This window comes from Gopherus flavomarginatus, chromosome 2, assembly GCF_025201925.1.
Source record: "Gopherus flavomarginatus isolate rGopFla2 chromosome 2, rGopFla2.mat.asm, whole genome shotgun sequence".
In the NCBI taxonomy this organism is placed as follows: domain Eukaryota; kingdom Metazoa; phylum Chordata; order Testudines; family Testudinidae; genus Gopherus; species Gopherus flavomarginatus.
In genome coordinates, this window is record NC_066618.1 from 297,542,338 (window position 1) to 297,562,745 (window position 20,408).

Here is a 20,408-nt window from a genome sequence, read left to right on the forward strand (position 1 = left end):
TTGTGTTCCATTGACTACCAGACTTTAGGTGGGAAGGCTATGACTGATACAGAGGCAGCAGTGAAAGACACAATGAGGATGACTGGATGTGGAAGCTGCGGCATGTACATGATCCTGGAGGGGGTACCTGAAAAGAGTTTTGTTTGCATGAAGTGCAGCCTGATAGAATTGATGGAAGAAAAGATCCGAGGACTGGAGATGCAGGTGGAATCTCTGGTTGAGTTTAGGAGGGGGTTTGAGCAGCTGATGGAGCACAGACACGAGGGGGTTGAAGGGATAAGCTCAGACGTGCAGATGGAAGCAGGACCAAAGAATTCAGAGGAGAGACTGCTGGGTGAGGAAAGTGGACGGTGGAAGCATGTGACTAAGAGAACCAGGCAGAGGAAAAGACGGGCCAGTGAAGGAGAATTAGAACTGAGGAACAGGTTTGCAGAGTTGGAAAATGAAGAAGGGGCACAGCAGGTGGCCGCTGAAGGAGAGAGGGAAAGGAAAAAGAGAAGAGCTGATAGTCCTGCAAGAGGAGAGGAGGAGTCAATGGAGGCAACACCAAATATGAGCCCCAGGAGGATTGCAAGGGGGAATAGGAATCGAGAGGACTTGCAGCCAGTGGGTGCGGGGGATAGACCGGAGAATCACACTGTCACCAGGAAAAGGCAGGTCTACGTGATTGGAGACTCCTTACTGAGAAGAATAGACAGGCCTGTAACTAGAGCTGATCGGGGGAACAGAAGGGTGTGCTATCTGCCGGGTGCTAAGATACAGGATGTGGACCTGAGGCTGAAAAGGATCCTAGCAGGAGCGGGGAAGAATCTGTTGATTGTCCTTCATGTGGGAACGAATGATATGGCTAGATACTCTCTGGAATGTATCAAGGGAGACTATGCCAGACTGAGGAAGACGCTTAAGGAAATCGAGGCTCAGGTGATCTTCAGTGGGATTCTGCCCATTCCTAGAGAAGGGCGACAAAGGTGTAACAAGATTATGGTGATCAACAGATGGCTCAGGCAGTGGTGCTATAAGGAGGGCTTTGGGATGTACGGCCATTGGGAAGCATTTACGGACAGAAGACTGTTCTCTCAGGATGGACTTCACCTGAGTAAGGAGGGAAATAGACTTCTAGGACGGAGGCTCGCCGAACTGATTAAGAGTGCTTTAAACTAGAAATTTGGGGAGATGGTTGGGAGATGTCCAGGAGATCTCCATGCCGGAATTTAACCTTGAGAGGGAAGTAAACAAAGTAAGAGGGGATACAGCCGTGGACAGAAAAATTGGCATAAGGAGGAAGGGTAGTGTAACTAACAGGTGATGTTGGTGGTAGAATGCCCGTGCCTAACAGGGTACAGAATGTGAGTGAAGCCAAACGGCAAAAATTAAGATGTCTGTACACTAATGCGAGGAGCCTAGGCAACAAAATGGAGGAACTAGAGCTACTGGTGCAGGAAGTGAAACCGGATATTATAGGGATAACAGAAACATGGTGGAATAGTAGTCATGACTGGAGTACAGGTATTGAAGGCTATGTGCTGTTTAGGAAAGACAGAAATAAAGGCAAAGGTGGTGGAGTAGCATTGTACATCAATGAGGAGGTTAACTGTAAAGAAATAACAAGTGATGGAATGGACAAGACAGAGTCTGTCTGGGCAAAAATCACACTGGGAAAGAAAACTACTAGAGCCTCCCCTGAGATAGTGCTTGGGGTGTGCTACAGACCGCCGGGATCTGATTTGGATATGGATAGAGACCTCTTTAATGTTCTTAATGAAGTAAACACTAATGGGAAATGTGTGATCATGGGAGACTTTAACTTCCCAGATATAGACTGGAGGACAAGTGCTAGCAAGAATAATAGGGCTCAGATTTTTCTGGATGTGATAGCAGATGGATTTCTTCACCAAGTAGTTGAAGAACCGACAAGAGGGGATGCCATTTTAGATTTGGTTTTGGTGAGTAGTGAGGACCTCACAGAAGAAATGGTTGTAGGGGACAACCTTGGTTCGAGTGATCATGAGCTAATTCAGTTCAAACTAGATGAAAGGATAAACAAAAATAGATCTGGGACTAGAGTTTTTTATTTCAAAAGGGCTAACTTTAAAGAATTAAGGAAATTCGTTAGGGAAGTGGATTGGACTGAAGAACTTGTGGATCTAAATGCGGAGAAGGCCTGGAATTACTTTAAGTCGCAGGTGCAGAAATATCAGAAAAACCTCCATCCCAAGAAAGGGGGAAAAAAACATAGGCAGGAGTTGTAGACCAAGCTGGATGAGCAAGCATCTCAGAGAGGTGATTAAGAAAAAGCAGAAAGCCTACAAGGAGTGGAAGAAGGATGGGATTAGCAAGGAAAGCTACCTTATTGAGGTCAGAACATGTAGGGATAAAGTGAGAAAGGCTAAAAGTCAAGTAGAGTTGGACCTTGCAAAGGGAATTAAAACCAATAGTAAAAGGTTCTATAGCCATATAAATAAGAAGAAAACAAAGAAAGAAGAAGTGGGACCGCTAAACACTGAGGATGGAAAAGAGGTTAAGGATAACCTAGACATGGCCCAATATCTAAATAAGTACTTTGCCTCAGTCTTTAATAAGGCTAATGAGGAGCTTAGGGGTAATGGAAGGATGACAAACGGGAATGAGGATATAGAGGTGGATATTACCACATCTGAGGTGGAAGCCAAACTTGAACAGCTTAATGGGACAAAATCGGAGGGCCCGGACAGTCTTCATCTGAGAATATTAAAGGAACTGGCGCGTGAAATTGCAAGCCCATTAGCAAGAATTTTTAATGAATCAGTAAACTCAGGGGTTGTACCGTACGACTGGAGAATTGCTAACATAGTTCCTATCTTTAAGAAAGGGAGAAAGAGTGATCCGAGTAACTATAGGCCTGTTAGTTTGACATCTGTAGTATGTAAGGTCTTGGAAAAAATTTTGAAGGAGAAAGTAGTTAAGGACATTGAGGTCAATGGTAGTTGGGACAAATTACAACATGGTTTTACTAAAGGTAAATCATGCCAAACCAACCTGATCTCCTTTTTTGAGAAGGTGACAGATTATTTAGACAAAGGAACAGCATGGGAGCTGAGAACCAGCAGGGGTCCCTGGGAGCTGTAGTTCCTTGGTTAGCTCCCTGCCTATAGAGCCAGCCCTGGAGCAGGGAAAGAACTACATTTCCCAGCATTCCCTTGGCCGCTACCAACAGTTAAGTTGTGAGCACTCAAGGATCATTGATCTTTTCTGTCCCTCTACACCTAAAAAGGGTCTTCTAGGAAAAAACAAGGAGGGAAAGGCATGACATGCCTAAATGTAAATGCAAGCAGTGACACCCAATGCTTAAAGACAAACAAACCAGCTGGAACAGCTTTCCAAGGGGAGTAGTGGGGGCAAAAGACATATCTGGCTTTAAGACTAAGCTTGATAAGTTTATGGAAGGGATAGTATGATGGGATAGCTTAATTTTGGCAATTGATCTTTGATTATCAGCAGATAAGTATGCTCAGTGGCCGGTGATGGGATGTTGGATGGGATGGGACCTGAGTTACTGCAGAGAATTCTTTCCTGAGTGCTGGCTGGTGAGTCTTGCCCACATGCTCAGGGTTTAGCTGATCGCCATATTTGGGGTCGGGAGGGAATATTCCTCCAGGGCAGCTTGACAGAGGCCCTGGAGGTTTTTTGCCTTCCTCTGCAGCGTGGGGCATGAGTCACTTGCTGGTGGATTCTCTGCAGCTTGAAGTCTTCAAACCACAATTTGAAGACTTCAGTAACTTGGACATAGGTTAGGGGTTTGTTATAGAAGTGGATGGGTAGGGTTCTGTGGCCTGCTTTGTGCAGGGGGTCGGACTAGGTGATCACATTGGTCCCTTCTGACCCTGGAGTCTATGAGTCTATGAGGAGTAAAATTATCCTCCATTAAGAATCAACCCATGGCTCTTCCAACTGGAACCTTCTGCTGTGACCCCACTTCAATATTACTGGGATTCCATCACAGCATTGTAAGAATGCAGGACTGATGTTCCACTGCACCGCTTAATGGAATTCAGTGCAGCTGCTCCTGATTTACTCCACTGTATCTGGGATCATGATCAGATCCTTGTTTAGCTGATTACAGTAGAAGAACTTGCAAAAGTTATAGTTGCAAGAAAGCAATGCTGAGAAGCACCGATCACTCTGAGTGAAAGAGCCTGGCTTCGAGGATAACCGTATAAAAGATTTCTTTAAGAGATGATTAGATGGGTCTCTAGGGCTAGTTAGCCCCCTCTAGGCCTCTCAAGACAGCTGCTGTTGGGAAGGAGGGATAGCTCAGTGGTTTGAGCATTGGCCTACTAAACCCAGGGTTGTGAGTTCAGTTCTTGAGAAGGCCACTTAGGGATTTGGGACAAAAATCACTTTTGCTAGTGAAGGCAGGGTGCTGGACTCAATGACCTTTCAAGGTCCCTTCCAGTTCTAGGAGATTGGTATATCTCCAGTTACTACATTTATCCACAGAGCTGTGCTACCTCCTGCATCCCCCTGAGCATCATGAAACGGAGATAACTTCCTGTGCCTGCACTGAGCTATTTTTAATACATCCACACAAGCTAGTGCTCAAAAGACAGCCAACGCACCAGCTGTTGCCAGGGCCGGTGCAAGGATATTTTGCACCCTAGGCAAGACTTCCACCTTGTCCTCCCTCCCCCCGCCTGCCCCCATAACATCGGTTCATTGAGGGGCAAAGCCCAACAAACCTTTACAGACCTCAGGGGCCAGGCATGCCTAGGAGCTGCTCCCCAGACCAGGTTCCCCCCCCATCTCCTGAACTCCCCTGGAGGGTACACAGCCCCGCTGTGAGCCCTCCTCACCCCATCCCAGCAGCCCCCACCCCGAGTCCACTCACTGGGTTTGCCGGGCTTGGGCCGCTGCAGCAGTTCGGAAGGGAGGAGCTGCCTTCTCGGGGCTCCTGCAGCAGATGCATGTAGGCAGAGGTTCCCATGCACCCCCTTGGGTTCCCCCTCGCTGCGCTCGGGCTCTGTAGCTCCTGGGAGTGTGAGCCACCGCGCTGCTGCCACTGCCCCTCCCGGAGCAGGCTCAGGGTCTTCGCTCCAGCTGCGTCTCACATGCCCAGGAGCTGCAGAGCCCGAGCATGATGAGAGGGGAGCTTGGGGGCGCATGGGGACCTCTGTCCATATGCATCTGCTGCAGTCTGCAGGAGCCCCCCAGGGAGGCGCCAGGCTGCAGTCTGGGCTGGAGGGGCGGGGGCATGGCTGCTCCCTGCTAGCAGCACTGCCACCTTTGCAGGGCTGCTGCTCCCCTGCACCGCACTGACTCCTCCATGGCTGGGGCTCGCCGCCACCGCAAGCCGACACTCTGGCTGTCCGGTGCCGCTAGAAGGCGGCTCCTCCCTGCCGAGCGAGGGCACTGCTTTTTGTGCCCCTGGGCAGTCCTTAGGATTTATGGGGCCTTATGCAGTAATATTAAACCGGTACCCCTATGCCCGACAGCATCCTGAGCTTGCAGCCTGGTGGGGGCAGGGGTAGAGGGACAAGGCAGAGAGAATAACAAGACGCCCAGCCCGCCTCACAGTAGCAGAGAGTCACAGTTCCCCACAGAGACCCCTGTACCCTCTCCCTCATGCAGAATGGACATGCATAAGGTACCTAATTAAAAGCACTAAACTTGGGAATAAAAAATGTCAGTCACAGGTTTTTTGATATGCCCTGAAGTTGGTCAGACATTTATTTGCAAAAACTTTGTAGTAAGGGTGGGTCAGCTGTCCTGCTGAATACAAAATTAAATATTATGGAATACATGATGCAGCTCTTTTCTGTTTTCCCTTTTCTTAATCAGTATTTATAAGCTAGTTTTATATTTTAAATGGACTCTTAAATGTACTCATTCCAGATTACTACATATTTAACTCACTGAAACAGATATTTTAAATTAATCAGGGACAGAGGTTTAGTGTGTTCATAACAATGTTCATTGCTTTTAGAAAAAGGGAACACTAACTTACTGTGTGCGATCTCCATAACAATAGACATGTTTATGAAATGTCACCAACTTTAAAAAATGTTTCCAAATATTTTAGGCATAACAAAGGATTTTATATTTTACTAAGGTACCGACTATGCTTAAAACTAGTTCATCAGATAATCAGAAGTAAAGAAAGGGAAACTCTTTGTCCAGCAATCTGGAAGCAAAGGGCTTTTGCTTCCTTAAATGGGGGTGGGGGTTGTCGGAGGGTATGAATGGAGAAATGGATGGACAGAAAGGACAGGAAGACTTTGGAAGTAAGTTTTTTTTACTATAGTAATTAAAATGTGTATTTTAGATAAGGGTGGTCTTTTGAAGAATGTATTTTAAAAAACATATGTCTGAAGATCCAAGCATTCAAGGCTAAAAATGAATGTGCTTCTAAAAAACTATGCAAGGATTTTTTAGAGATGTGATTTTATAATCTTCACCAACTCACTAATGAAATATTTTTAAAGCAAATTTTAAACTAAGGTCCTATAGACTGACATGTTCTGAGTAAACAGATTAAAAAAATTTATTAAGATGATGTTAAGAAAAAGTGAATGGTACAGAGTATTACAGTCATGCACAACTGTTTTTGTTAGTACATTCAGAAACTGACAGTAGATACCTGGGAGTTGGCAAATACCTGTTAAATGTTTTCATTACCTCTTGAATGGCTCTTTAACAGTTTCAATGTGCTAATAGGTCTGGCAGGCTGGAGACTTTTTCTCCTTTAACTGCTAGACCCCCTTCCCAGGAAGACTCAGAGCCTGTAGGAAGGGTCAGAACAGGGATAGGAAGAGCTAGTGCGGTGGACACTAAGACCCAGTGGTGCCCCAAATTTTCAGGTGCCCTACCCAGCTGCCTATGCCTGAGCACGGCCCTGGGCATCCCCAACCACTTGCCACCCTAGGCAACTGCCTAGTTCGCCTAGTGGTTGCACCAGCCCTGGCCCTTGCTTCGCACTCCCAAGCAGCTGGCTGCAAAAGGAGGTTTGCAGAAGGGCCAGCTCCCACTTAAAGGTAGAAACAATGCTGCAAAAATGCTTCCCTAGCTCTTTCTCAGGCACAGAGGATTCATTAGCAGCATCTCACAGAACCACCACCAGCGTGAGAAGAAAAACCTTCGTCTTTGGCCTGCCGTCATAGCCTGGGCAGATCAGGCAGCTACTTTTTGGGGGGCTGGTTATAAATGATCTTGGTGTTTACCTGTGAAGGCAGCGTGTGGAAAGACTGTTAGTGGAGAGGAGACAAGAGCTTGATGGCTGGGTGTGGGATGTGCAGGGGAGTTTGCTCACATGGTTTTTTTCTTAGGGTATGGCTACATTTGGAATTTCAAAGCGCTGCCGCAGCAGTGCTGTGGGAGCGCTGCCGCGGCAGCGCTTGAAGTGTGAGTGTAGTCAGAGCAGCAGCGCTGGGAGAGAGCTCTCCCAGCGCTGCATGTAAACCACATCCCTTACGGGTGTAGCGTGCAGCGCTGGGAGCCGCGCTCCCAGCGCTGCTGCCCTGATTACACTGACGCTTTACAGCGCTGTATCTTGCAGCGCTCAGGGGGGTGTTTTTTCACACCCCAGTTGCAGCGCTGTAAAGTGTGAGTGTAGCCATGGCCTTAGTTCCAGAGCAGTCAGTGGCAACTAGGCGCAGAGTCTTAACGAAATCCAGTGCTCTATGAAATGTAATTGTGTTTGGTTTCGCTTCCTCACTGCAGTCTGGAGGGAGGAGGAAATGCAGGATGTTACCTCAAGAGGAGTAAGGTAACACTTCAGAAGATAAACCTCTAGAAATGGTGGGGGGAGGGCGGAAATAGAAAAGGGAAGCCCCTTTTCTCAGAAGGGCAGACTTGACTCTCTTCCATGTCTGCCACCGGTTAGATTAGCTGACAACAGACGTGCCCCTCCTTCCCTGTGTGGTACAGTGAAAATAAGAGAAGACGAGGTAATATGGTACAAACAAAGGTAAGAGTATTAAGGGTGAAGGTACAGAAACTGGGAAAAATGGGGGCAAAACACAAACATAAACAAACAGTGAACCAGTGACTGGTTTAGGAGCTTGAAGCTCAGACCCACAAAACCTCCCTTGGTGTTTGGGAAAGCAACAAACGATGCCCCAACACAGAAACCTTTCCCTGTTATTTGTAGGTGCAGTGGACACGATGTATGGATGCGAGGCCCAGGACCTTCGACTCTCCAGCTGACTGGGAGTCTTTGAGGAGGACCACTGGGGAGTCCTGAGGACAGATGGGCTCCGTCGCAGGCGGAGAGACCCTCTGGGATGCTGAGCACCAGGGAAGCAGCAGGACCCTTCACAGGGAAGGTGGATTTGCTGTGGGGGCAGAGGTGGGTGGTGATGGTAGGCCTCTCCTTCCTCCAGGGGTGAGGTTCTTCTCACTGGCTCTGGAGTGGTGTGAAGACCCAACCGTACAGGCGCTGCCGCTGGAACGGACAGCCCCGCGCTGGCGCTGAACAAGATATTGTATCGTCTTTATGGCGGGAAAAGTTCTGAGGGAACGGGGTGTTGGGGGCTGGCTCTGGCGGGAAAAGCTGGTTCTGTCCAGTTTGAGCCAGGAGACTCCAGCTTCTTAACTGTAAACAAGTCAGCTTACAAAGATGGAGTCCAACGGTCACAGTTCAAATACCCCATGTTGGATTTCATTAAAGCCAATGATTCACATAATATTACCTCATAAATACATTATTAAAAGAGAGAATTGAACACGTTAAACAGTAACAACATTCCTTACTTATTTATACCTAAGAAGGACTACAGCATTCCTGTGCCAAAAGCTTCTGCACGAGGAGAGGGTTAATACACTGCATAAGCCACAGACACCACGATGGAAAATCCCTACTTTATGGTCTAATCCGGTGGTTCTTAACCTTTTCCATACCAGGTTCCAACAGCAAAGAGGGTGGGGACCCTGCTCCTTGCCTTCTAGGTGCAGAGAGAGGGAGGGGGGTCACCAGTGGAGCTGGCCAGGACAGAGAAGCTCCATCCTGTGAAAAAGTTCCAGGTGGCGATAAATCTTTCTGTCCCAAATCCAGATGAAAAGTTAAAAAGTCATGGGGGTTTAAATGCTACAGTGTTGGGCTGCTCTGGTTTTTTCCTCACCACAGGGATATTACATTTAATTATATTATGGTCACTATTACCATAGTGGTCCAACTATAGTCACCTCTTGGATCAGATCCTGTGCTCCGGACTTTACATCTTATGAAGTCATTTGCCAAAGTGCAAAATGAGTGTAAAATGCTACCATTGTTATTTGGTACTGTTTGACACTCATTTTGCACAGAGAGGAAGAATTACACCCTGTGCAGGGCAATGGCAAATAAAGCCCCTTCTGACGGCCTCTCAGGGATTCTTGTAACTACATTAAGATTTCTTATTTTTCACCCATTTTCTATCTGGGACCATGCCACCCTGAACGTGCCTGTGTTCAGAAGCTACGTGGAGTTGGGGGTGCTTAGGGCTTGGATGGGAGACCCTGTTTGCTTGATGTCTGGTGAGAGTTTATAGCTAGGACCCTACCATTTAGCATGTTTCTTGCCCCGTTCATTGCAAAGAAATCTATTAGCAGACAAGCAGGCATTTACTAGAGCAGTTAGAACGGAAAGGTTGCAACTAGCCTCCCTTTCCTGTATATAAGAAGGGTCATAAGAAATGTGATTACTAGCCAAAGTCCTCTGGAGGGCAAGAGAGTATAGAGATAACTGATCTTCATGACTAGTCCTAGGGCTATCCCTTTGGATTATGCATTATTTGTAGATGCTACCTCCTCAATCCTTCCTCTGTAGCTAGGCAAATAAAGTCTTTGGTGTGAGCCAGTGGCTAGAATGCTGGTCTGGAACTTGGGAGACCGTCATTTGATTGTCTTCATCACAGACTTCCTGGATGACTCTTGGGAAATTACTTACAGCTAGTTTTTTAAGGTGCCTCCACAAGGCACCGTTGGAATGTTCACATCAAGCTACCACCGCTGGCTGCAATTGTAACAACCATCATTTACATCTATTCGACCTTTTACTAAAGACAGAAAAAATGGGAGGGGAGGGAGGAGACAGTTAAAGCATTTGAGATATAAAGTGGTACATGTAAAGGCTTTCATTGTACTGGAGATAAGATGTAAATACTTAACAGTGAAGGGAATTAACCATTGGGACAACGGACCAAGGGCTGTAGTGGATTCTCCATCACTGGCCATTTTTAAATCAAGGTTCAATGTTTTTTCTAAAAAATAATCCTTAGGATTTTTTTCCAGGGAGTTCTCTAGGGTGTGTTATAGAGAGGGGTTCATACTGTCCCCTTTTGGCCTTGGACTCTATGAAACTCAGCATTGCCAACTCTCATGATAATTATTGTTTTCCTTGAAGTTCCAGCTCCTGGACTGAGGTGGATATGTGATGATCTCAGCCTACATCCTTAAAGAAAAAGCAAGTTTCTAGCCCTGGTGGCTGTGGAGAAAGCTTCAAAACGTGACCCCAGTGCACCCTAAAGGCTCCAAAAGTGGGAAACAAATAAAAAGATCCCCAAATCTGTTATATTTACATCATCTCATGATTTTAAAGCCAGTCTCATGATTTTTGGTGAGCCTCAATTATGATTTTTGAGCATTTGGGGTTGCAATACTGGGAACAACCAATATCTCTTATTCCCTTTTCCTTTAGGAGCCTTTTATACAGAGAGAGGCCTCTGCTTGGAAGTCGTTTGTGTTGGGGATGTTGTATCTGTTCTTCTCGGGGAAAAGAGTAAAGGGAAGTGTAGATGGTCTGGAGCTACTGATGCTATCAGAGTCTGATTTAGGTTTGGGGGTGGGGTTGCATTGCTTTTAGCTTGTCTTAATGGTCACAGGCTCACAGGAGTGTTGTGAAAGGTGGAGTAGATTTGGCCAGCTCAGCCAGCAGGCAGAAAACATGGAATAAAGAACAGAAGAGAGAAGGGTCAGGAAAATAAACCTGGAGGGGGAAGGTGACAGCAGGAGCTTGAGTCTCACGCCCCTAGCGTTGTTCAGGAATTAGCTGAAGCTGGTGGAGATGGTGATGGCTCTCTGGCTCAGTCTGATCAGGAGGCTTGGTGGGTCCTGGAGGATCACGAGATGGTGGGGGTGGCCTCCTTGAAGGTGATATTCACTCTTTCCAGTCCACCCATCCCACTCCTCTCATGTAGTGACTCCCCCGTTCCCCGAACTTGTAACTCAAAACTATCCAATTTGTACCAGTTTTCTCTGCCTTTCTAAACAATTTTACATACCAGGTGAGCTGGACTTGTGTTACTTTGAACAATTTAGAGACCAGGCCTCTGCTCAACCACTATCATCAACTGAATGGGGAAACCGAGGCATGGAGAGGTTAAATGACTTGCCCAAGGTCACACAAGGAGTCTGGGGCAGAGCCAGAAACTAAAACCAGATTTTCTGAGTTCCACGCCAGTGATTTAACCACAAAGTTATCCTTACCCCTTCTATCTGAGCCTCTGCCTGGAGGACCCTCTGCCTTATGCCATTGTTTCTGAGTAGTCAGGAAAGCAAGGGCGAGTTAGAATTTCCATGCAGCTATCTTCATTAATCTGGAGTTAAGGTTGAAAGTGCATCCAGTATCTTAAGGATTAAAAACTATTGCTACAATTTTGTAGTTATAAAAAAAACCCCAAATATTAGAAACTCAGGAAATTAATTTATGTTAAATTTAACAGAAACCAAGGCAAGCCATTCAGCCACTTTGAAGCTAGGCCATCTCGTTTCTGTAAACTTTGTCCCTCTGTAGTACTGATATAAAAGCCCATGTCCTTTTTGTCCAATATCATCATGAAGTACTGGAATGGGTTGCCTAGAGAGGCGGTGGAATCTCCTTCCTTAGAAGTTTTTAAGGTCAGGCTTGACAAAGCCCTGGCTGGGATGATTTAGTTGGTGCTGGTCCTGCTTTGAGTAGGGGGTTGGACTAGATGACCTCCTGAGGTCCCTTCCAACCCTGATATTCTATGATCCTATGATGCACAGAAGAGGCTCTGCACAGAGTGTGCCGTTCTGTCCCCACCAGCCCACACCAGTATCACTCTGTAAAATGTCATCATCCATGTGACAGGACCTTGCATGCACCGTGTATGTGAAGTCATGACAATGGAGGAGGAGTGGCACACCCTGCAAAATGGTGTCCTCCATGCAGCATGATCTTGCATACATTGTGCATGTGAGGTCACAGCAGTGGCAACAGGATCACATGGGCAGGGGTGGGCCCATGCAACCAAGGGGATGTCCTATATTCTAGGGGTGCCTCAGTGGCCAACTTCCAGAAACCCCAAAGTCTGAAATGACAGCAGTGCACAAACTGCCTGACACCAGCCTCCATTTATCCCTTCCTTGTTCCTTTCCTACCCAGGGCCTGATCCTGAAGATCCTGATTCATTCAAGGAAGGATCAAGCCTGCTACATTGTAAGATGCAAGGAGAATTGGATCAAAGGGTGTCATGGGGTTAGCTGCTCTTTATGGGGAACCAGGGCCCAGTCTGCTCCTGACTGTCTGATAAAGGCCCCACCAGGGGATGATTGGCTGCCCCGGGTGGCTGATTAATAAAGTATCAGAGGGGTAGCCGTGTTAGTCTGGATCTGTAAAAACAACAAAGAGTCCTGTGGCACCTTAAAGACTAACAGACGTATTGGAGCATGACCTTTCGTAAGTGAATACCCACTTCGTCAGGATTAATAAAGGTTACCCATGCGCAGTTAGAGGGCAGCTCCAATAGGAGATGGGACAATCCTGTGGAGCAGAGGGCAGCTCACAGGAGAAACCTGAGCCAGATAGCTGAGCAGAGCTCTCTGTGGAACCCATTGGGACAGCGAGCCTCTCAGAGGAGCTCAGGAGACGGGCACCTCGCAGAAAGAGGACTTCAGTCTGAGGCACCCAAAGGGACCTGCTCTCAGCCGGTGGTCACCCAGACACTGGCTGGAAGCCCAACTTCACCTGGATCACCTGCTTTCCCTGGAGAAGGATCACAGCGGACAGTCTTCCCCGACCCCCTGGCTCCAGAGGAGGATGTTACTCCAGGAGGGGCAAGAGGCACAACCCCAGGGCAGCAAGTTGCACCAAAGGAACCCCGGGGGAAGAGCCTGTGTAGAGGGGAACATGGGACTCAGCTGGGGGACATGGGCTAAGATGAATTAATCACCTGCCGGGATGTTGGGGTGAAAGTTTTGTTGAAGTTCTACCTGGGCTTTCCTGTTAATAAATGACACCCTCCACTAGGGGGTGCCCTTTAGCATTTTACAGGCTGTTTGAACTTGCCACTACCCTGGGTAACGGGAAAACAAAGGGCTGGCCTGCAACACCATACCTGCCCGCATGGGGGCGCTCTGGAATGACGACAAGGGGGTAAAGGAGTTTGCTCATTAAGGTTGTTTTTGAATACAGCCTCAGGGTTTTCCATCACCAGTCACTGAGGATAGAAGGCAGGAATTGGAGAGATATTAATAACTAACGTACAGACTGACCCCGCAGTGGTTTTGCTCCCATAATGTTTGCTCCAGTCCCATCAACACATCTGTGGTAGACTAGACTCACGCTTCATCCTGTCCAGCCTCCATCATACGGACTGAATCTGAAAGGGCTTTTAGGGAGTAATGCAATACAAGGCAGCATCTGGTCTGTGGGACAAGTCACATCTACCACAGCTGGGAAGAGCAGGGGAATAATCAACTCAAGTGTTCGTTCCTCAGGGCCCGTAGTGGAGGGCGGATGGGGGCAGGCATGGGAGGTAAAGATCTGTGTTAGGATGAAAAGTGACAAGTGAGACGGCGCCTATGAGAACCACATAGCAGCTGTCCCAAGGAGCAGTTGTGCTGCACCCATGAGTGGAGCTTTCAGTGAAGGGCACCTCACAGACCCTGTTTTTCCAGCAAGCAAAGAGACACACAATACATCTGGGCTCAGGCAAGAACAGGAAGGTGTTTATTCAGGTGTGATGCTCACAATGTCAGCACAGCATTCATTTTACATACGAAAAGTCAGCCAAGGAACAGAATAAAGAAAACAGACAACTGGGGGTGAATATATCAGAGGTTTGGTTTTGGATCATGCCTTCCCAGCAGTTAGTCTGGCGCTGATCCCTAGCATGACGTGGATGGGAAATGTCTTTGTGGTAGCAAGAGGCAGGGGTGTTTAAGTATTCCGCTTTGAAGGTGGTTTGGGATAAACATTTCCTGGTGAGCTCTGACCCTTTTTTTAAATCAGCCCCATCAACTGGGACTCCAGGTATAAAAGCAGACGCCCTGCCAACATTATCCACCATTTCCTGATGGGTTAAGAGTGCAAGTGGGGCTGCACAGTTCAGTTGAGTTTCCCAGGCCTCCTGTGCACAAAACCATGGGAGCAGCAATCCAGATCTGCTAGGAGGCACAGAGGGGCACCCAGTGACAGCAGCGGGATTTCCTTGTGAACGGCAATAGAGCAGGTATTATCTAATGGGATCTTAGAGAGAGTTTGGAAGAAAGGGGACCATCGGTAATCCCAGTATAGCTTTGCACAGAAGGGAGGTTGGTGTCTTGTTGGAGAAGCCTGAGCAGGTTCTTCAGGGCATCAAGTTCTTTGTCCTGGCCCAATCACAGTCCAGCCCTGATATAGACGAAGCTGGCCAAGATCGCCATGGCCAGCACGGAGTAGCTGACTTTCACACTGGTGGCCCCGCTGATGTTGCACAAGAAAGAACTGCAGCAGGAAACAGAGGCGGCTGCTATCCCTATGTTTATCCCACCGCTGGGGCAAACTGAAGCACATCCCTTGGATATGCTCTGCCCAGAATGTCCGCCTGAACCGGAAAAACAAACAAGAGAAAGAGATTCAAGATTAAAAGTTTCCCAGAGTTCGGACAGGAGCTCCTTAGCTCTGCAAAGGAGATAATTGCACTAATGAAGCTAAGCAATCCTGAGGTGAGGAGGCCATTTCTCAGCAGTCAATGGCCTCAGAGCCTTAGCTCTGCCAGTCAGTGCCCAGCGATTTAAGTCACTACTGCTATTATATACCCTGAAAACAGCACTAGTCTCTTCCCAGCAGTTACAGACCCGTATGTAACCATCTGGGAACATCCCCTTCAGATTCCTGGCCAGGATTTGGGAACAGCCAAAGAACCCTGAGAATTCATTCCAGATTGTCACACTCTGCCCACTGCATGCTGGGACAGGGCCTTGGGAGTTCAGTGAGAGCTGTGGGGATGCAGCACAGAGGTGACTAGTCCTGTCTCCTGCTCTTGAGCCTCAGAGCTTTAAAGAGCTGGTAGTAGTTACTGCACAGCACAGCTGATTAAGCAGCAGACACCAATATATCCAAAAAGGCTTCAACCCGGCCTCCTTCTGTGCATGCACAACCAGCCAGGGACTGGGATTGGAGCGTTCAAATTCTCTCACTTGCACATGCCAATAATGGGACCTTGCACCAGCACGTGAGATGTTTGGTGCTTAAACCATCGCATGGCTGGGGAGCAGCTGCAGGACTGGGCTATACAGAGCCTTATTTCACGACTTCAGCCAACACTGGAGGGGTAGATATGGATCCCCTCCATTGGCGTACAGGAAGCCTGACATTGCCTGCACTGCCCTCATATCAGTCATTCACTCATGTACAAACCTCACTAATGAGTACAGGGGCTCCCGCCCACTTAGCGTGTCCCAGAAAAGTTCTCCTGCCATTTGGTTTCAAGGAGCGATTTCCCAATTCCACATCAGCAATGTCCCATCATTCCAGCAGAAGGAGGAAGGAAAACCCAGGGATCTGGAGCTGGGGCAGGATGTCATCTGGGAAAGCGCTATGGAAAGACAATAAGCAGATCGTGCCCAAACTCACCAATTCCTGCACCAAAATACGTGGTCACACAGTAGTTTTCATCACTTTGACATGTAGTTGATGCCAGACAATCCCAGTTGGAGGACGCATCCTTACAGGTGAAGCAGACCAGCGAGTGAGCTGCAAAAGGAAAACACTCCCATGTTAGAGGCTTGCAGAAATATGTTATTTGTTCCTGGTTTACAATGTGCCTTTGTTGCCAAGAAAGCCAACATCATAATGGGCTGTATAAGTAGGATCATTGCCAGTAGATCGAGGGAAGTGATTATTTCCCACTATTCAGCACTGGTGAGGCCACACCTGAAGTATTGCGTCCAGTTTTGGTCCCTCCACTACAGAAGGGACGTGGACAAATTGGAGAGAATCCAGTGGAGAGCAACGAACATGATTAGGGGGCTGGGGCACATGACTTATGAGCAGAGGTTGTGGGAACTGAGGTTATTTAGTCTGCAGAAGAGAAGAGTGAGGGTGGATTTGATAGCAGCCTTCAACTACCTGAAGGGGGGTTCCAAAGAGGATGGAGCTCGGCTGTTCTCAGTGGTGGCAGATGACAGAACAAGGAGTAATGGTCTCAAGTTGCAGTGGGGGAGGTCTAGGTTGGATATTAGGAAACACTATTTCACTAGGAGGGTGGTGAAGCACTGGAATGGGTTACCTAGGGAGGTGGTGGAATCTCCATCCTTAGAGGTTTTTAAGGCCTGGCTTGACAAAGCCCTGGCTGGGATGATTTAGTTGGTGATTGATCGTCTTTGAGCAGGGGGTTGGACTAGATGACCTCCTGAGGTCTCTCCCAACCCTAATCTTCTATGATTCTATTATTCTAATCCCCATCCCTGTCCCCTGCTGCTAATGAGTATCAAAGTGCACTATATCTTGATGTTCTCAGCCGCTATTTCAGGTTAAATTCTCAATGAAGCCAGTGATAGGTTTCCCTGCACATCGACTGAACAAGGACTTCAGGATTGGATCCAAGACACAGAGGAGGAATTTTTCAAAGGCAGAAATGGCAGCTGGGCATTCAACTGCTATTTATGCCTCTGAAAAAAGTTCCCCCAACACCCTCTGTGACACCAATTTGTAAATAAGTTCTCAGCATGTTCCTTTCCAAAGCCATAATGTTACAGACAGGATAATAGGGTTATAAGAAAAAATAAGCATGGACTTCTCAAGAAACAATCATGCCAAACCCACCTCATTTCCTTCTTTGACAACTAGCCTAGTGGATAGGGGGAAAGCAGTAGGTGTGATATAGCTTGATTTTGACACAGTTCTATATCACATTCTCATAAGCAAAGTAAAGACAGGTGTTCTAAATTAAATTACTATAAGGTGAATGCACAACTGATTGAAACACTGTTCAGTGTCAAACTGGGAAGGTGAATCCTGTGGGGTCCTGCAGAGGCCAGTACTGAGTATGCTTATTACATTTAATAATAGGAGATATACCTATCTCCTAGAACTGGAAAGGACCTTGAAAGGTTATCGAGTCCAGCCCCCTGCCTTCACTAGCAGGACCAAGTACTGATTTTGCCCCAGACCCCTAAGTAGCCCCCTTAAGGATCAAACTCACAACTCTGAGTTTAGCACGCCAATGCTCAAATCACTGAGCTATCCCTCCACCCCAAATGATAACACAGATGATGCCAAGCTGGGAGGGGTTACAAGCACTTTGGAGGGCAGGATTAGAATTCAAAATGACCTTGACAAATTTGAAAATTGGTCTGAAATCCACAAAGTGAAATTCAAGGAAGTTAACTGCAAAGTACTACAGTTTGGAAGGAAAAATCTAATGCATAGCTCCAAAACACGGAACAACTGGCTAGGTGGCAGCACTGCTGGAAAGGATCTGAGGGTTATAGTGGCTCACACATTGAATATGAGTCAACAATGTGATGCAGTTTTAAAAAAGGCTAATATTCTCGAGTGTAGTAACAGAAGTCTTGAATGTAAGACAGAGGAAATTGTCCTGTTCTATTTGGCACTGGTGAGCAGGGGTGGCAGGTTTGTATAATTTTTGGTGGTGCCCAGAACAGGTCCAAGTCCCGCCCCCCCACACCTGCCTTGTAAGCCGATATATATTTTTAAAAATAATTTTAAAATGTGAGGGCTCTCAGGTGGGGCTGGTATGAGGGGTTTGGGGTGTGGGAGGGGCTCAGGCAGCAGGTTAGGGTGAAGGGTGAGGGCTGTGGGGTGGGGCTGGGGATGAGGGGTTTGGAGTGTGGGAGGGGCTCAGGAAGAGGGTTGGGGTGAGGGGTGAGGGTTCTGGCTGGGGGTGCAGGCTTCTGGGTGGGGCGGGGCCAGGGATGAGGAGTTTGGATGCCAGCAGGCTGCCCCAGGGCTGGAGCCAGAGAGGAGGACTCCTCCCACCCTTTCCCTGCCCGAAGCAGAGAGCTCTGGGGGAAGGGCCTCCCTTCCCCACACCCGACAGCACACTCCCCTGCTGCTGCCCCTCACTGTAGCCTCACTGGGGGTGGAGGGTGGGGCTGCCCCTTCCCCAGTGTGGGGTAGGAGCGGTGACTGCAGGCGGGAGGGTCTCCTTGTGCTGGTGGACGGTCTCGCTGGACAAGGGAAGGGTCTGAGGAGGAAGGGCAGGGGCAGGGCCAGCCTGCCCTGGCACTAGTGGGGATTGGGGGTGCTAGGACCCTGCAGTGGCAGTTGATGCAGAGCAGCAGGGGAGAGGCAGGGAGGCTCTGGGGCCCAGGGAAGGCAGGCGGGGGCAGCAAGTGGGGGCTGGGGGACACTTGGGTGTGGCGCGAGGGGCCAGGGGAGAGACCCGGCCCCAAACACTGGTGGAGCCGGGCCCCCAGGCCCTGAATATTGCTGGAGCACGGGCACCACAGGCCCATATAACTCGCTGCCCATGCTGGTGAGGCCTCAGCTGGAGTTCTGTGTCCAATTCTGGGCACCCAAAGAGGTGGACAAATTGGAGAGAGTCCAACAAAAATGAAAACAGGTTTAGAAAACCTGAACTGTGAGGCTTCCAAGGGAAGTTGTGGAATCCCAGTCATTGGAGGTTTTTAAGAACAAGTTGGACAGACACCTGTCAGGGATGGTCTAGGTTTACTAGGTCCTGCCTCAGCGTAGGGAGCAGGACTTGATGACCACTTGAGGTCTCATCCAGCCCAACATTTCTATGATTCTATGACACTGGCTAAGAGAGTGATCATGCCTGAGTGACATAAGTTACACTGACCTAACTGCTAGTGTGGACAGAGCTATGTCGCTCACCCGCCAACACAGCTACAACCACTCGCTAGGGGTGGTTTAATTCTGTCAAGGGCAGAGCTCTATCCGATTGTCATACAGCAGCCACACGAGAGATCTTACAGAGGTGCAGCTGCATCGGTACAGCTCTGCCGCTGTAAGTGCACTAGGGTAAACGTGAATGTAGTCAATGTGTGCCAGGCTAATGTTCTATCATTCTAGTTTTTTCATCAAAATGTCACACTGCACAAAGTCAAACGCCAACACTAACGAGTACATTACAGAGGAAAAACAGAAACAGCGGGCTCATGAAAAATGTCTAAAAATAGAAAATGTAATGAAGAGGGAGGAATTATTTAAGGAGTCAGTGACAGAAACTACAGATCAAAGAACCTAAGCAATGCAAGAGCAAAAACCAATTGCCACCAAGCAGATGATGGAACAATTTGCCAGGGGAAGAAGCTTTTGGTGCTCAGCTACTAGAGATGCTGAAGAACTCGAGAGATACAACACAGCCCTTAGGAAATGCCTTAGATAAGACCTGTGGAATCTGACCTTGCAAAGAGCAGAACTCGGCCAAGGCTCTCAAACCCCGACCCAATGCCCAATGCACTCAGTGGAAAGGCTCCCGCTGACATCACTGGGCTTTGCATCAAACCCTTACTGCCCACGTCAGCTCTGTCTGTGTTCTCCGCGCAGCCACTGCTCTCCTTCAACAGCCTAGTACTTGGCACTTAAACTCCACGTTATGTCTTAAGGCAGGTTAGTGAGTAGCCAGCTAAAGCAAAAGGAGTTCCTCAGGAGAGGCTCCTTGCATGGCAAAAGGAATATTCCTGCTGCTCTAGGGACAAAGCTACCTGCAATAACCCCATTTGCCTGGCAAAGGGCGTCTACTGTCCAGGCACAGGGGCCAGCAGATTTCTGCAGTGTGGGATCCAGAGTGAGTATGTAGATGGGGCAGCTAAGAGCATCTCAAGTGCAGCAAGAAACCAACTTCTTGTTTCTCACTATGGACCCCACAGAATAAGAAACCCAGGTGGCTGGAGCTGGTCAGTTTCCTTGGGCTCAGGCTGCAGTTTATCCTGGCACCTGGTGCAGGTCTTGGGGTGATTTATTTATGTACGTTAATGTGAGTAAACAGTAAGAGAGGGGTTAATACATATGTATAGATGATCAAAAATACAACAGCATCCGGGAGACTATAAGTGGGGAAATCTTCGACAGGTGAACATTCATTGGTTAATAAGCGAGCCTGTTCTTCCTAGGTTTAGTGGCAAATAAATAAACAAATAAAGCCTGTTCCACAAACACCTGTTCCAAACCAAGTATCAAACTGCCTCAGACCTCCTTATATTTTTTAAAAACCAGATGAGCTCAGGAAGAGCTGGAGGAGTAA

The 20,408-nt window shown here is 47.9% G+C and overlaps 2 protein-coding genes across 12 annotated transcripts in view; one reads left to right on the top strand and one right to left on the bottom strand.

Annotated features, from left to right (window-relative positions):
* LOC127045386 (lymphocyte antigen 6E-like) overlaps positions 1 to 20,408 on the bottom strand; it is an 810,322-nt gene that overhangs the window by 766,361 nt on the left and 23,553 nt on the right. For 2 of the 7 annotated variants that reach the window (XR_007772665.1, XR_007772664.1), the window contains exon 1: positions 15,809 to 15,907. The exons of 3 other annotated variants lie outside the window; for them this stretch is intronic. Coding sequence is in view for 2 of the 4 variants with exons in the window: in XM_050941473.1 (XP_050797430.1) it covers positions 14,572 to 14,777; positions 15,809 to 15,928 (326 nt within the window). In the remaining 2 variants the exon portion in view is untranslated. Of the gene's footprint in view, positions 1 to 13,899; positions 14,778 to 15,808; positions 15,929 to 20,408 lie in introns of those variants that run through there. 2 more of the 7 variants (XM_050941473.1, XM_050941469.1) reach the window with 2 other exon arrangements.
* LOC127045235 (uncharacterized) lies at positions 40 to 10,533 on the top strand. Of its 5 annotated transcripts, none has more exons than XR_007772652.1 (3): positions 40 to 1,943; positions 8,123 to 8,297; positions 10,355 to 10,533. XR_007772652.1 is itself a non-coding variant. In XM_050941136.1 (2 exons), the coding sequence occupies exons 1-2, from the start codon at positions 40 to 42 to the stop codon at positions 8,176 to 8,178; spliced, it is 1,113 nt and encodes a 370-aa protein (XP_050797093.1). In that variant the 3' UTR covers positions 8,179 to 10,533. The 5 variants fall into 5 exon arrangements, 2 of the variants coding, with proteins under 2 accessions (XP_050797093.1, XP_050797094.1); XR_007772653.1 differs by having other exon boundaries at positions 40 to 921; XR_007772651.1 differs by having other exon boundaries at positions 8,123 to 10,533.